This window comes from Gouania willdenowi, chromosome 15 (genome assembly GCF_900634775.1).
Source record: "Gouania willdenowi chromosome 15, fGouWil2.1, whole genome shotgun sequence".
In the NCBI taxonomy this organism is placed as follows: domain Eukaryota; kingdom Metazoa; phylum Chordata; class Actinopteri; order Blenniiformes; family Gobiesocidae; genus Gouania; species Gouania willdenowi.
Window position 1 is genome coordinate 24,264,708 of NC_041058.1, and position 18,337 is coordinate 24,283,044.

General features: G+C 38.7%; 1 protein-coding gene across 3 annotated transcripts in view; it reads right to left on the bottom strand.

The window, feature by feature from the left end:
- Window positions 1-18,337, bottom strand: part of ate1 (arginyltransferase 1) — a 72,816-nt gene that overhangs the window by 17,196 nt on the left and 37,283 nt on the right. For all 3 annotated transcript variants that reach the window (XM_028468330.1, XM_028468331.1, XM_028468328.1), the window contains 2 exons: window positions 11,248-11,429; window positions 5,082-5,181 (listed from right to left, as the gene is read on the bottom strand). In XM_028468330.1, coding sequence (XP_028324131.1) covers window positions 5,082-5,181; window positions 11,248-11,429 — 282 coding nt within the window. The remainder of the gene's footprint in view (window positions 1-5,081; window positions 5,182-11,247; window positions 11,430-18,337) is intronic.

Genomic DNA, 18,337 nt, shown 5'->3' on the forward strand with positions numbered 1-18,337 from the left:
CAAAAAATGTAATGTTTCTATAAAGACGAGACGCACCCAACAGAAGAACACTGCTGTGTTGCCGTTGGTGTCTGTTACATGAATAATGCAGGTGTATTGCTTCTAGCGTAATAGGAGGACTGTAGAAGCAACTGTGAGAAATTTTACCAAGTAAAAACTGGTTCCTTGTTATTATATATTCCTCTAACTACACTGAATAATTAAGTCTCAATAAGCCTTCAATTGCACTCAATCATTATCAATCAGTCTTAAATCCTCAATGCAATGTAGATGTCAAAACATGATTGATTACATTATGTGGTTTGCCTGTTTAATTCGATGAGTACTTTCAATTGGTAGGATTAACTTTATGGTAAATGTTACAATTAAAGTATTCACCAAAATGTCCTGCTACATAAAACAATAGAATACAGTGTTATGTATACAATTTCTTAAAGTTGCTGGGGATGATAACTAAAACATTATTAAACAGATAAAGACAGTGTAGGCTTCAGGTCAATAATTTAAAGGCATTTCTTCAGAAGAACTTGTGAATTTACTCAAACAAATGTTGAAGGTTGAAATTGCTGCTTACAAGATTGTTTCTGATTCACTTATAAACAATGAGTTTGATGACAAATGGTTATGAGAACTGAACTTTGAAAACTTTGTATATTGCATTGTGGTATTGAGAATCTCAGATGAACGCATACAGTTGGGCAAAAAAGTATTTAGTCAGCCACCAATTGTGCAAGTTCTCCCACCTAAAAAGATGAGAGAGGCCTGTAATTTTCATCATAGGAATACCTCAGCTATGAGAGACAAAATGAGAAGAAAAAAAATCCAGAAAAATCACATTTCAGGATTTTTAATGAATTTATTTGCAAATTATGGTAGAAAATATGTATTTGGTCGAAAACAAAAGTTCAACTCAATACTTTGTAATGTACCCTTTGTTGGCAATGACAGAGGTTAAAAATTTTCTGTAAGTCTTCACACGCTGTTGCTGGTATTTTGATCCATTCCTCCATACAGAGCAGTGATGTTTTGGGGCTGCCGCTGGGCAACACGGGCTTTCAACTCCCTCCAAAAAATTTCTATGGGGTTGAGATCTTGAGACTGGCTAGGCCACTTCAGGACCTTGAAATGCTTCTTACGAAGCCACTCCTCCTTTGCCCAGGCGGGGTGTTTGGGATCATTGTCGTGCTGAAAGACCCAGCCACGTTTCATCTTCAATGCCCTTGCTGATGGAAGGAGGTTTTCGCTCAAAATATCTTGATACATGACCCCATTCATTCTTTCCTTTACACGGATCAGTCGTCCTGGTCTCTTTGCAGAGAAAGAGGCTCAAAGCATGATGTTACCACCCCCATGCTTTACAGTAGGTCTACAATTTTGTTTCTGGTGTCCTTTGACAGCTCTTTGGTCTTGGCCATAGTGGAGTTTGGAGTGTGATACCCCAACTGTGTGCATCTGTTATTTTGGAGTAATTTAGTGACGCAAAACATTAATTTTATAATTACGGCTCGCTCGGTAAGAGCGCGGTATTGAGCGTGCTACTTCCAGTTCCGGGTTCATGACGTCACCGTGTCGCAGTTCATATTTCATGGTTATTTAATATTATTCCCGTGATTCCGAACTTACTTTAAATCTCGGGTCACAGACTTCACTTCCTCCTCCATCTCCATGAGTGTGGGCGGTGGCTGTGCTGATGGTCATTAGCCGACCTTATCGCAAAAACATTCTGATTCTTCAAACAGAGGAATGTAACGTTTTTGTGAGCAGATGGGTCCACGATGATTATTGTTTTGTTCTGCGGAACGGTGAGTGTTTCTTCTTATATTCTTCTATGTGCTAAGATACATGCTAGCAGCTACAATGTAAACAAAAACACACGGCTGAAGCGCGTGCGTGCGTGCACTACATCGGGATGTACATGGTGAATGCACACAGAGCCATTGAGAAAGAATTGCGACTTTGGTATTGCAAAACGTATTTTTTTCGTGGTACTTTCGGGGGTCTCTCTCTCTCTCACACGCACGCACGCACGCACGGACAACAAAAAACTAAACAATATTTATACAAAAAGTACACAAAATAACAACAGAAATGCATACAACTATACAAAAAGGCTCCAAAAACACACAAAATTACTCCAAAATACATACATTACAGAAAAATACACCAAACAACAACAAACATATGAAAGTGACTAAATATTTATACAAAAGTACACAAAATAACAGAAATGCACAAAACTACACTAAAAAAGATACAAAAATACACAAAAAGATTCCAGAATCACACTGCAATGGCAACAAAAAACAATAATTATACAAAAAATGCACAAAAAGACAACAGAAAGATACAAAAATACACGACTTCAAAAACATACAACACAGAAAAATACATCAAACAAAAAAAATACAAATATGAGTAACAAAAACAATAATTATACAAAAAATGCACAAAAACACAACAGAAGGATACCAAAATACACAATTATACCCCTTATACTCCCACATGAATGCATACTTCTGACGGGCACTGTACTAATTTATACTGATAACGAGTTCAAACAGGTGCCATTAATACAGGTAACGAGTGGAAGACAGAGGAGCCTCTTAAAGAAGAAGTTACAGGTCTGTGAGAGCCAGAAATCTTGCTTGTTAGTAGGTGACCAAATACTTATTTTACCAAGGGATTTCCCAAATAATTCATTAAAAATCCTACAGTGGGATTTTTTTTCTCATTTTGTCTCTCATAGTTGAGGTATACCTATGATGAAAATGACAGGCCTCTCATCTTTTTAAGTGGGCGTACTTGCACAATTGACGGCTGACTAAATACTTTTTTGCCCCATTGTGAAGTGTTTTACTTAATTCTTACCGTCTGCGATTTCTTTATTTCTTCGACAAGAAAGACAATGATTCAATTGAAGACATTTTTGTTCTGGTTTGTTTATGTTGTTCCCCGTGACACGACGTCACTTGCCAAGACATTAACTTTCAATCCATGAAAACACCAGAAATGTCACTTTGGCAGTGTTTTTGGGGACACACCGGCTTAGTGTTGAGAACACCTTTTGGGACAGTTTCTTTCATGTTTGGTAATGGTTAATGGACTTGAATTATATAGCGCTTTATAACCACACAAGCGGTTCCAAAGCGCTTTACATATAAGCTCATTCACCCAATCACTCTCACATTCATACACCAATGGGACAGGACTGCCATGCAAGGGGCTAGTCGACCATTGGGAGCAACTTAGGGTTCAGTGTCTTGCCCAAGGACACTTCGACACATAGTCAGGTACTGGGATCGAACCCCCAACCTCTCGATCAGAAGACGACCCTCTACCACCTGAGCCACGGTCGCCCTAACAAAAACTTTATTCATTCCAAAAGGAGACTTTTGAAGCATACGTAAACAGGAAAGTTTTCTGTGTATTTACCACAAAATGGACATTTTGTGAAAGATTGACAGGTTCAGAGAATTTCTTAAAGTTTCAGCAAGTTCTAAGAAGGTTAAGAAATTGAAAGGTGGGAGAAACGGAGCAGGAGTGGCACTCAAAGAGTTTGAGTGTTGACCAGCAATTTTGAAGTGCTGGTGTTTTGGTCTTTAAAAAGACATGAAGCGAGACTTTGTTCCAAAAAAACAGTAAACCTTCAATAGAGTTTGGAGGCTCCAAGTCTTAGTGGAACAGACAATACCACAGCATGTCATTGCATTAATGAATTACTTGTTCTCATATGCATATCAGACAATAGTACTACTGAGAGTGGTTGTGTTATTGTGGGATTGTATGCACCAAAAGGTGGGAACTGGGCAACCTTCTCACCCGTGTTCTGTAGTCTCCCCCAAAGGTAAAATAGGAAAAGAAGAGGAGTTGGTGAACAAGAAGATGCAATGGCAAACACCCAAGATCAGATATGGGGGTTGGGGTAGAGAATGTCATAACAAGGAGGGGTTAGGTGCTGTGGTAACTGAGTTCTCAGACAAAACACTGATCAGGATTCAGTGCACACCAAAGTTTGTGCCAAAAAAAAGACAAAACACAGTCGCATGCATTCCATACACAGACTCCTGGAATTGGGGCAGAGCAATATCAAAACAAGATGTAAATGGATAAAAAGATGTGGCACCCAGTTGTTATTCCCAAAAAGACACGACTCTCATGGGCAACAACACTCTGGGATCTTGAGAGTGAAATGAAAGAATTAGCAGATGAAAGACAAATTGAATGAATAGGAAATCTTGGCCAGACTCAGAGATTAAAGTGAAAGTGCTTTCTTTTCTTCATCCCATCCAAAGCTCAGTTGGGTATTTGAGGAGAATGTGAGCATGTTTGTCTGCAGTCTAATATGGAATATTTAGTAAATATATAAGGGGTTCATGGACCAAACTGTAAAAATAAGCATCAATCTATGGATGTTTTCTGTCCTTACGGCTGAATTCAAGCATCTGTCACCACTATGACCTTCAGTCAACTTTAATGTCTTCAGCAGCCTTGTTCACTGTTCTTTGCTTAATCCTGCATTCCAATTTTTCCTTCATTTTAGATAGATGGATACATGGTATTTCAATCACTCAGTAGCAGTTATTCATTTGAAATCTTGCATTGCAGTATATACAGTATATGCAGTATATATATTACAGTTTGAAACCTGTTATTTGCTGTTAAAAGACCAGTAATGTTTGATACAACTCCTCAATAACAAAAGGAAAAAAAATCCTTGCTCCCAAAAATACGGTGTCAACAATCAACCAAAAAAAACAAAACATTACTACTACTACTACAGATGCTCCATTTTTCTTTCTTGCATACTCGCTGTACACAATTGATTCCAGGTAGTACTAGCCAAGAAAAATAGGACGTCCTATTTGTTTATTTTCTTCAGCATTGTCCACCTACTTTTTGAACTTGGATTTATGAAGTGGTGATTCTATAATCCAAGGATGGACAATCCTAGTTTGAAAATGTTAAACCCTCTTACCTGGATTTGGACATTTCCACAAAATTGGTCTAGGGTTAAATTCCTACAAATGTAACAGTTGTTCTTCAATATAGTATTCATTTTTAAAATGTATTGTTCGTCTTACCTTGTAGCGCATCTTGGGACAGGAGTGTATGTAAAACCCTAGGTAATAGTGGGACAGCTTGGGCGACTGTTTCTGCAGCTGTCTGGTAAAAGCAATCTCCCTGTGGTAGGAAACACACAACCATGAGAAGGGCTGAAAAATGCTATTATTGACATGACAACCTGTAAAATATTGTAATTGGCTGCTTTAATAAACTCTGATGTACTGTGCTTTTTCACAGCTTGACATTTGATCCAAGAGTGTCCTCTATCATAATCAACTTTAGCAGTTTATCTATTTGGTTGAATCAAATGATTAAGTCACTTCCCATGTGCTTTTAAGACCCGTGACCTGCCATCAAACTGTTTACCACTTTTTCTCTTTTACACCACTTTTGATTGACAACAAAACAGCACATTCTGAGATCCTGAAAAAATAGTATGTGTCAAATCACAAACACATCCCATTCACAGCCATAATGATGCTCAGTCAACCATTTATTCAACATGCAGTTAAACTATTATCTATTATTTAAACAGAATACAGTTTCTTACAGTGCTTGAAACTGCAACCTAGCAATACAGAATCTTTTTTTTGAATTGTATTAGTAATATTTAATTCAAGACAGAAAAAAGTGACATGAATGTAAAAATGTGTTGACAAATATACTAGGGATGTCCCGATACGACATTTTCACTTCCGATACAATGGTCGATACCGATATCGAACCGATATGATATCAGCGTGAATGATACATACTTTAATTACTTATTTTGGAGTGTGGAATGTTAGAAAAGTCTTGATCAAGTGATGTTACTCAAACAGAGAACATTTGTCAGCAACAGTAGGTATGAAAAAAACTGACCCATTTATTATTAACCAATTGGTTACATACATTTTAACCTTCAACATAATATCTACAGTATTCTACTAAACTACTGAATTAATATAATATAACATAAATCGGTGATTTTGGATGCAGTCTGATAAAATCCGATATTCGTTTTCTGGCTGATATCGGACCAATATCAGATATGAATATCGGATCGGGACACCCCTAAAATTTACATACACAGCGTTGAGAAAAGTTGGGGAAAAGAAGGGTTTCTGGTTCTAATCAGAGTCATAGCTAAGCTGGGGAAGTAAAGACCCCCACTCAAATGGGCAGTATTTCTTTTTCACTTGTCTTTACACCAAAACAACACCACACTGAGCACTCAAACGGTGACAAAAGACAGAAGGCATTTTAAATAAAGATTTAGAGCTTGGAGGATTTATCCACCTTTCTCTAATACAGTATATGTCTTGCATGCTTTCTTTCTCCCCCAATGGTTTCCTCTTTAATTGCATCCTTTCAGTAAAAGTCTATTTTCCCTTCTTTCCTTTTACTTTTCTACTCCATAACAAAATTCCAGCTCCTCTTTTCCCTCCTTTTTTACTCTTCCTTCCATTGCTTCGTTCATTCTCCCTGCTTTTACACACTTAAATGAAGTGGGAAAATTTCTTTTCTTACAACACTTAAGAGACAGAGAAAGAGGCCTTAAAATAAAATGGATGCACTGAAAAATAAGACACGGGACAAAGCAAGCTTAGAAAAAGAGGGAGAAGGAGAGAGCAGAGCAGAATGTAAAAGAGGAGGGTCAAGGCAAAGAAAGGAATGAAGAAGAGAGGCTGCGAGAGTAAGGTGCGAGAAGGTCACCCGCTTGCTGCCAGGTTCCTGGGTTCCCATCCCCTCACTACAAAAGGGCCTGGCAGGCCTGAATCGGGGAAAAGGGGGGGGGGTGTTTAAGAGAGGCAAGGGGCCCATTCACAAAAAGCTGTGTCCCCCCTCTTTCGTCCTCACTTGAGGCCTTCACACCCCCACTGCCACCCCCATGGCAGCAGCTTGAGTTCACCATTATCCGCTCTTCAGCCATCTGACACTCCTGCACAAGCCAATTATCAAGGCCTCTGCTCCTGCACAGCTTCCCTCACACTGATGTGCACACAACTCTAATAAGGATGCATACTGCATGCATGTGGAAGCATTTCATTAGCAAATGCATGAATCGCTAGGACTAGCCATAGGTTAAATGCACAGTGAGCAACTAGAGATTTGAAGGCAACAGAGGAAATTTAATGCATTTTAATATTTTGATTAATAAGCAAATTTGAGGAACAATGCCTACTTTTCATGTAGTTATCCAACTCTTAACATAATGCTATATTTTGTGCTGTTTATAACAAATGTTTTACTAAAGATGCCTGGGTAAATCACTGGAATGACTTCTGTTTAGCTGTAAACCTAAACCCTATGAACAATGAAAAATCTATTTACTCCTTCTTTCAATATTAAAAAAAAACATGCTTGTCAACCATATTTACATTTTTTTTAAAAGGTTTATTCTCAATTAAACATTTGACTTGCACAGCAGATTACAGAGATCACATAAAATACTAATATATATATATATACACACACACACACACGCACATACTATATTTTGGTGGTTCAGGGCTAATTGGTGAGACATTTTAGGACCCACCCATATAAAGTGATTCAGGTTAGACTTCGGCTGTGTTTCCAAAACAACAAGTCCTCCTCCCCCGTCCTCTTTGGGCATGGTGGAAAAACTAAAGCAGAACTTAAAATCTCTCAACACCCCCCTCTCCTGTTCCTACAGTTAAATCACAGGTATGTGACTAGCTCTCACACAAACTGCTGTATATTCATAAAGCACTGCTTTTTTTTGCTGTCAGGCTTGTGGCACAGGACAATAAACAGTGCAGATACCTCAGCACTCTCCTATTGAGAAATTGAAAAAATTAATCCCCCATGCTGAACAATTTACCTCATGCTCCCCTATGTGCAATATGTGAATTAAACTTAGGTTATATTTATTTCTTTATCTTTTTGTTGAGTATACTTCTGTTCTTTCCTTGTTTTTACACCTTTCATACTGTCTTGGCTGATTCTGTTGTATCTGTTATTTTTAAACATGTACAAATGGCAATAAACTCTATTCTATTCTATTTTTAATCTAAAATGTTATTGTATTTACTTAAGTTACTTTAGTACAAATGTTAATCCTTCTGAATTTGATTATCTGAGGTGTTTTATTAAATTGCAAGCATTTAAACAAACCTGTGCTATAAACTAATTAGGTTTGTTTTGGAAAAAGCAAACAGCTTATTGTGATGCCTATTTGTATAAGAGGGTGGCAGAGAACAGCATGAATTCAGCAGAGTGAGTTTTGGACAGAGTCCACCACACCATCCAGACTAGGGAGTGTCCCAGTCCTGATCAAAGGCCTCCACTCCAGTGTCTGTAAACAAGGCGGGAGGATTTTAGCTGGGCTGGCTCCCTTCTTGGATGTCTCTTACACACATTCAGCACTCTGTGTTACTCTTGGAGACTCTTAAAACATTCCGTAATGTATGTGTTTAAGATGGCCAGTGTGGCTGTCCTTTCCCGGTCTGCCCGGGTGATTCCCTGGAATAATTTAATGCCTAATTACAAAATACAGACATGAATAACACCAACAACTCCCTAACACCTGGAGACACCAACTTTTAAGTAGAGATCACATTTGGCCACATGTGTGCCGGCTTATTTTAAAAAGCTTTTCCCTCAATATTGGGTTACATCTTTACAGGAAACACCCCCGTGTGTGTGTGTGTGTGTGTGTGTGTGTGCGCGCGCGCCCTTATTTCATCTTGGAAAAGAAAACTGTCATCAGCTGAACCACAAACAGAGCACTGTCTTAGCCAATCAGGTGTGAAGATAATTCTTTCCCGTGACCTCACTTTTACGGCACCTACATTATAGTATTAAGTTTCAATGACAATAAAACTTGGAAGGATCCACAAAGATTAGAAGTCGGGGGGAGAGCAGAAGAATCAAAGAACAAAGACAAGGAAGGACCAAAGAAGCAGAGGATCAGTACAGGCTTAGGAGGGATTCAGAACTCTTTACATTCACTCATTATTTAGGATGTTTTTTGTTTTTTTTTAAACCTGCCTCAAACTACTTGAATGTTACCAGTTCTCAATAACAGATGGGTGTTAAAGCAACCCTTTCAGTTTCAAATTACACTGATTATGAAGGGTTGTCGGATGACACTGTAGACCTAATTGTAGACCTAATTGTGGAACTTAATAATTCAAAGTACTGTAAATAATAGTAAGAAAGACCTTTTGATCTAAACAGTAGGAACAAATCCGGTCCAGACAATGTAGTAACTTTGTTGTGAAATGTAGCTACAGGCTCTTTCCTTATCAATGCTGCTATGTGTAAGGTTAAAGTTGCTAATCGTATGGTTGAGAATATACTGTATTTGCAATTTGATAATAGATAATTCATGGACATGTACAGGCACCTGGCGGTGTGCGTCTGTCTATGGAAAATGTACTTCATATCCTCCTATTGCTGCATAAACAGGTCCATGATGCAGAGGCTGTGCATGCACCTGGTTATGGATATTATTATATGTTGCTTGATCATAGAAGGTGATCACGCGTGTACAGATTTTCATCTGTATAGTCATCAATATAGTATAGTAGTAATCTATATGCAAATGTTGTTGTCCTTGATGCGGTTTTGAAGCTTTTTGTCAGAATGAAACAGAGGTGGTAGAGTAGCCAGGATATTTATTCAGGTAGGAGTGATGTTACTTTGAAGTCATTTCACTTGAGTGGAAGTGGAAGGTGGTGACCTGGACAGCTACTCAAGTGGAGGACAAAAAAGGGAAACTTGAAGAAAATGTTAATGGAGTACTGAGAGTACTGAGTAACTTTTGGAAGAGATAAATTGTGTGAAACAAAAAATAAAATAATGTGAAAATTGTGATATTCATTGTGATACTTGAGTGGATGTGGCCGAGTACAACCCACCTCTGGAACCAAATATGCTCTTCTGATTTCTTATCTTGGATACAAATCGTATTGTGCTGGACCACCGGGAAATGTATATGTTTATTACGATGATTACGGGGTAGGCGTATATGAGCTTTCTAGCTTCAGCCTACTCCTTTTTTTGAGCTTCTATAACTGAATAATGTGAATGTTGTTAAAACTGCTCAAAATAAATAAAAACTAAACTAAATAATGTCACATTTTTAAATGACTGGTAATAACAGTAAAATAATTATACATTTCACTTTATTTTATAGAACTTTAATAATTTCTCATCAAAAACATGACTGTTTTTGAGTCTCTAGATCGCTGGTTCCCAAACCAGGGCCCTCAAGCTATAGCTTGGGGTCTGTGAAATCATTTTCAATAAATATATTATTCATGTATCATTACAGAAGTGTATAACTACTTACTGTATGGGGACCAGTGCACCAAAAAAAAATGCTTTGCATGTACAATATATGGACACTGATATGACGCACTGCTGAACCACTGAAATGCAATGGCTGTCTCAATGGCTATAAAATCTTCCAAAAAAGTGTTTTTTGTTGTTTTTTTAAACATAGTAAATGTGCACATATTTTGTTTATTGGTAATTAATTAAACACATTTTAAGAATAGTACAGGTACCCTTTAGGTTCATTTCCACTACCAAGACCTTAAGTATTTAAGTTGAAATGTTTAAAATATATACAGTATTACATTTGGAGTTACTACTACAATGAATTATAACGCTGCTGCTTTTGCTACTGCTGCTAATATGAGCACAAACAATTATTTAATGGTTATGCTTTTTTAAACTACAGTTTTATAAAGTATAACTAGTACAATAACGTAATACCAGTTTGGTAAAATTGAAAAAATAAGCAACACTTGTTAAAATAAGATATGGTAAAATATGCTAGATCTTGTATGATAATTATTCACGCCACATGTTTTCTGTTTTTCACTCTCAGTTCATCTGCTTATTTCTGCCAGCTGTAACATAACTTCCAAAAGTAACTAAAGTAGCGGAACCAATACAAAACCTAGTAAAATTAGACCTGGAACATCTGTTTTAAACCGGACGGATGAGCAGCACACGTTTCCAGGATCAACAATAAATGTGCTTTATGCAACATCTGCTCAATTTATCAGTGAGAAAAAGAGAAAATCAACTAGAAAATGTTTTGTATAAGACAGCTCCTGAAAACTGTTCTGATTTGTTAAATACGATCGATACATCTGATCTGCCAGCTCTCGATTCTTTCCCCCAAAACATTTGCTGATACTCCTTTGAGTTCCCAAAACTAACCTGAGTGCAGAGTAGGAGCCCAAAGACAGTGAGGCAAAATCAGGGTGGTAGTACAGGTAGACTGATGACACACAGGTCGGCAAGATGTCAATCACCCCAACCGCCACAAGGCGACTGTTCACCCAATACTGTTGGTGGAAAGAACCGTAACCCATCTCTGGCCCACCTGGAGAACGTTCAGCCTGTGAATAAACAAGGAGAGAGAAAATACTAATCACAACAATAGTACTACTAATAATTTGGTGAATTATTATGAATAGGAGTGTTTCTGCTTTCTTTCAGGTATCCATTTTCTGTGACACACACACCTTTACAATGACTGTGTTCGAAATTGAATACTAACGTACTCCTCATTAATTCTGACGTCAAAATGAGCATGTAGTACTTTCACATTAGATAGTATGTGAAAAATACCTGGATGTATACTATATCGGGACATTTTTGGAGTATGCTCGTTGGGCACACTAGTCATACTTAACCAATCCATGATGCATTGCGAGCGGCACTTAAAATCACCCAGGGACCGACTTCCAGCTAAAAAGTAAACATCACCTTTTCAAAACAAAAGCATCACTTCTTTTTTCCATTGGTTTTCATGCTTTTGTAAAAAGGGGTCTTGTTTTGAAGTTAACCAAAAGTTTTGTCAGTAGCAAAATGGCGGGTCTCTGAAAATCTCCGAAATTTCGGCATGAAATTTGTTTCCGCAAGTTTTATGGATTAAATTACCTTATGTTGATATTCTCCTTGGACGCTTTCTCGCTTAAAATGTTTTCAGAGCTTTCAAAGGTGGCAAATTAACGGACATATTTAGCCTCAGTGTGCTTCAGGTTTTTGTCGTGGATTTGAAATGCATCTTGGGAAACTTGGTAGTATACTTCAGTGGGAGTTTGTAATGCATAGTACGAAGTGTGCCATTTCAAACACAACCTGTGTCGCCTTACTACAAAATCTTATTTCCTGCCAGGCCTCACGCATCATGTGTGGGAGTATACAGTAGCTTCACGTTTAGCCTGCTAATGGCTCTCGAATGTGGAGTGAAAGCAGGAGCAGGGTGAATCAGGAGCTGGTAAGTAAGTGGTGGTGGGGGGTTGACGGAACAAGCCACGGAAACACTCCAGGAGTGCATTTTTTAATAAAAACACCCTGCTTGAGCAAAATCCATTTAGCCAGGCGATGGGTAAGTGTTGCCAAGCTTTCTCCCATATGTCGGCGTCTGCTCGCTCCATGTGGTATGAAAGAATGTGGGTGTAGGTTTGCACCTTCATACTTGAGCCCACCCCATTAATAAAACAGTTAAGCTTTGACACACGCAGCATTTCTTCTTGAGATCTGCACACTGGGCTTTGCAGTCAAGTCTCTGCTTTTATCACTGAGGCTTAGGACGAGAGGCTTGGGCTAAAGGTTAAAATTCACGTTAAGCCGAGGCATTGATTTATGTTTGTGTAGGCGTGTGTGTGTGTCTTCTGTGGACTAGTAACAGTACCCGGCCTCTTTTTCTGACACCTGGAGACAGTTAGGTAGCACTAATTCTGCAAGTTATCACAACAGTGAGAGCTAGCGCAATAATTTAGCACACTACTGAGCCCACACTCTGACCAAATATAAGCTGGTCAAACACAAACAAAGCACACACAGATGGATACACAGTCTGTGCATGTGTAACCCCCAAGGCTAACGCTTTTCATAAGTAGGGGTGGTAATGAAAATAGAAAATCATATCCCGCTAGGTGCTGCCATCGGGCGCTAAGGTCTGATTATTACCTGTCCAACACATACCAAACTCCATTTGTTTTTACTCCCCACAAATTTTGGGTCTGAAAGAGTTATTAAACTGTCTACAGTCTGACCCAAATCCGAAGTATAACAATATGAGATGACAATGAAGAGGGTTTACTGAAAATTAACTGTGACTGAGGGGCAGGCAAGTGAAAGAAGAGAGAAAAAATGGAGTGTAAAATCAGACATATATTTGGAGGGCAGCTGGGGTTGTTGAAGGGTGAGAGGCACCACATCTGGATTATGCACTGCTTTCTATGCACGTGTGTGTGTGTGTGTGTGTGTGTGTGTGTGTGTGTGTGTGTGTGTGTGTGTGTGTGTGTGTGTGTGTGTGTGTGTGTGTGTGTGTGTGTGTGTGTGTGTGTGTGTGTGTGTGTGTGTGTGTGTGTGTGTGTGTGTGTGTAGAATCCGTCTGTGTAAGCATACGGCCTGTTATTTCTTGGCACCAATTCTCCCAGAAACACTGGAGGCTTTGTCAGAGGCCCCACGCTGTCGTTTAGAAGTTAAAGTAAAAAACCCATGAACACAAGGCGATTTCTCTTACCCCACCATGAGTGTATGCTTTTAAACGCAATTAAGTGAATTTGTACATTTGCTACGAGAGCAGTAATAGCTGCCTTGAGTTTGCGCGTTTGTTTATAAGCCCGCATGGCGTTCAAGGCCAATCTTGTATGCCGTGACCTTCCTGCCACCTCAGACGACAGCTTAATGGTCATGTCCTCGCCACTGTGACAACAATCTAAACATTCTCTGGAACACTTCAAGCCACCCTGGAGCTTCCCCAGCAGCCTCAAATCGCTCACACATGGCACAAATGCAGGTCCTGGTGAGCTGCACGCTTCATGTGAAGAAGTGTGGTTTATTTGTTTCATCAACCCACTCGGAGGACATCGACAAGCAAACACTAAAATGGATGTTAGAGGCTTTATTGTTATGCACTAAGGGTTTTTTTTATGTTTTTGATGAAGACTTGCAACTTGTAAATTTTAGGGTTATTTCACTAATTTACCAAATTCTCAATAACACCTCACAATATACTAATTTGTAACTATCAGACCAAATTACTGTATAGTTTCAAACAGTATGCACCAAATATTTCCCCACGTTTTTGTTCGTAAGGAAAGTTTTTTTTGAAGAAAGTAAAAACAAAACTATTTTGATCTGCAACAATGATTACATTATTTATAGTTGTGTTACAAATATGATGTTTAAAACTTACAGACTAAAAAAAAAAAAAAAAAAAAACTGCTTCTCAAACATAGAAACATACCATTAATCGCTACCACACTATATTGCAGTGAAAAAGAAAAATAGCTTGTCACCATTCAGTAAAAGCTTGTGAGTAGCAAAAAGCTGAAAACCTAACAATTTGAATTAGTTAGATTTCAACCACAGCATCACGTGTTTCAGATGATAAGTCCTGTTACGCTACTAATACTGAGATACTATATATACTGGTTATACTTTATAGGTCATACATTTAAGAAAAACAAGAACACCTGAACTTAACATATATATATATATATATATATATATATATATATATATATAAGCCACAATTGTCATGGTGAGCACTATTTTGCCAAAAGCCATGACAGGAGAAGCCAAATGGGGCAAAATATGCTCTTATGGTGCTATGTCACTATCAGCTGAGATTGTGCCTGCGGATTATATTTAGTTATTCTTGGGGGTGTATTGATTCAAATGTTGCCCTCAATGCTCAAAGAGTCCTTGATATTCCTTATCAAAAACACCCCCAATGCACTATTGGGATTCCTTCCTGCATCTCTGAGATATCCTCAATAATCCTGCTCTCTGAGAAGCTTCTCTGCCCTCTTCTGAAAAACGAGCGTCTCAAAATCTAGTGACGTCACTGGCATTCTGAACCGTCCCCTCCAGGAAGTCCCTGCTGCATTCTCTTTGGTGATAGACTACAGTAATGCGAGCGGCGGAAGAACATCTGTTTGGATGGTCACTGTCCTTTCTTATCCAGTCCGCACAGGGAAAAGAAAACAGACTTTGTTTTTGTATCAAAGGATAATGTCTGGGAACTGAAAATGCGTGTTTGACTGCGAAAGCCCTCGGAATTTGTTCAAACTTCCCTAAAGAAGAGTCTATTTGCTAGAAGTGGCTGAAATTGATCTCTGGGAGCACGCGACACACCATCCAGCATCCATTAGTCTGTGACCGTCACTTTACAGAAGACTACTTGGTTAACCTTGGCCAGTTACAAAGTGGATTTTCCAGTAAATTACATCCTCAAACTACATTAAATCCCACTGATGGAGAGGCCACAGCCATAAGTAAAATAAACCTCTATCGAAATGTTAGACAAACTAACTTCTTTGTCTTTATATTTGAAATACATTCTCTGGAACTGTTTACAAAGTTTGGTGAGCGTGCCCGTTACCCATGCTGCAGGGGCTCTAGGGCCACATCAATGAAATGGGACGCACTCACACGGGGAGAGGCGGCGCTCCGAGAAACCGTGCGTCTCAACTTCCGGGTTGAAAAAAAATAAGTCATATATCTTAATAAATTAGTATTTTATTTTGCCTCATCATCATAATGCAAATTTTTATGAGGGATGATTTAGAAGTGAAAAATTAAAAGGGTTAAACAAATTCTAAGTGAGAATGTTTGCTTTAGAGTATTATGTAAAGACTTCATGAACATCAAATCAATAGTTTACCAATCACGTGATGGTTTGTGTTTCCTTGATGGACAGATTAGGAAACACCTGCATGATTGCTGCTGTTCATTATGCGATCAGACCTCTGTGCCAGTGTTACTCTGAGAGCTCAGATGAGTTTCCATTTCTATATTCTGTGTGTAGCTTTTATAGAAATGAACAAATGAATGTTTTACAGATGGAGGTAATTATCATAGATTTTCAACATAAATCTGCATTTATTGAAAAGGAAAAAAGTAACAAACAACTCAGAGAGCTAGACTCCTAATTAGCTGCAGTTGGATTCATAAGCAGCCTGTAAGGATATATTTATATGAACATAGGGTTACATGCAAGCCAATCAACCACAGGGTTTGAGGGTCCATGTGGTGAGTATCTGTGTGTATTTTAATAGCACTCAGATTGGACACAGATGGATGCCAGCACGCAGAGGTCCCGCAGTCAGTGCAGTGTGTTTGCTTTTAGACAAATAGGAAACGGTAGAAACAGTTCTTTGAATGGGAAAAGAAACATTTCACCTGGTCTACTAATATGAGCTCAACCTGCTGTAGTACTGCTTAACTTTAGTTTAGGACAATTGATCAGTCAAACAACTACTTGGAATCACAGTACATTATAAAAGCCATTATTCATCAACACTGCAGCCAGTGAAACAGTCTAATAGAAGAATGGCAGGAAAACCTCACATTATTTTATTCATTATCATTGAACCACAGCAATGTCAGTAAAGTGTCTTGCCCAAGCACCTGAGAGCAGCTTTACTAAGTAACTGTGTCTATGGTAATATGGTAAGCTTCAGCTTTTACTGAAATCTGGTTGATGACTCAATCTAACGAGTTTGTTTCAGTGATATATTAAAGTAAAGACACTCAATTGCTCAATCAAATGTATTAAATGAAATAGTTTTGCCTAAAGTTCTGCAATTTTTTAAGTAACTTAGTGTTCTGAGATGAGTTTGTTTTTGTGGTAATGTGCAGGAACATTGATATTTGGTTCTAATGATTTGACCTTTAGGTAGCTGCTTTGGAAAAACCAAGCAGGCCATTAAGAGCCTTGCACCTCCTGCCAATGCTGGCCACCAGCCTGGTAACGATACGCACTGCGTCACCAGCACTTCATTCTGAGGGTATAGTCTGATGTGTTCCGAAAGACTGGTGTGGCTTTTTGTGAGTCTTTTGGGGTATTGTGTGAATACATTAATTGCTGTTCTGTTTTGTTATTTTAGAACTTAATTCACTCGCTCCAACAAACAGTTAGCACAAGGTTGAAAAGGCGAAACAGAAAATTCAGAAATAATTCGAAAAGAATATTTAGCAAATTTCCCAAAGGTGCAGCCCACATACTTAGTGTTGGTGTTTTTTCGACAAATTGGGGGTTTCTCACAAATAGATTTCTCACAATCTAAAATGAAAACAAATCGGCTTTTAAAGCAGAACTAAGTAATTTGCGCTTAGCACTCCCCCAAAAGTCCCTATTGGTTGTCACTTTTGAAAACACTCCGCACCCCTGAGGCAGAAGCTCCTCCCTCCCACTACAGTGAGACAGGCAGCAGGAGGCTTCCTAAACGTACCGGGGCAAAATTAAAGCATTCTGAATGAACGCATCCTTTCGAAACTCCATAAGTTGACCATTTATGCCGTAAAAGCGGCGATATTTATAAGTGAAGTGATCAGCCAGCTATCTCCCCTCATCCTGCTGCTCGAGCACGCACGCACACACACGTTCCCTGGTAATGACATCACTGGAGTGACCAAAAAGCGCCACTATGTTCAAGCGACTTATCACGGGCGATTGAAGTGACCGCAGTCGCTACAGTTGCATCTGGTGTGAACGCACGAGTGTGTATTGAGCTGTCGTAAAGCAGTACGTCTTGTTGTGAGAACGAGAACAGAGCTGCGAGACTGCCATAGGGGTCGGAGTGCAGTTCAGTACAAGTGCAGTTTTCTGGCCAGAGACAGTAGGGGAGATGAAAGACCCCCCAATCACCCCATAAACACTTGTATTACCCTCAAAGGGAGTACGAGGATGATTTATTAAGGTGAAAAAGTTACTTAGTTCTGCTTTAAAGAGTAGATAATTTTCCAAGTAATAAGAATTTATCTACCAAACCAAATGCTCTTACAAGCCAGAAAGCATCAGCTAGGGTTTAATATTTATTTACGTATATGAAACAACCCAATAAGAGTATTGTTGACCACACAAGAGACAAGAGCAGAACTATATCCTTTGATGAAATTATAGTGAAGAGAATCAATGAAAATTCGGTTTTACCCCTATCCTATACTGATAATCTTTTTTCCTTGGATGACATTTTTTATTTTGTTATTTCACTGAATCAAGTGGCAAGACATCTGAAGATACAAGAGCAGATTTATCAGTATGACCTGGACTAGGAGACCAAGCATTTTATTATCCTCTTTATAGAGCAGATTGCAATGATAATAGTTGGATAAACATACACAACGCACGTACATCCAACTACTATCATCCTCATCGCAATTGTAACTACAACAGGAAGACCTTCCCCTGACAAAAGGGCAAATCATCCAAGGTAAAGGGATGGAATACTAGGATATCTGAGGGGTTTTTAATGTTTCTGTCAGCAGGCCAACGGTAATACAT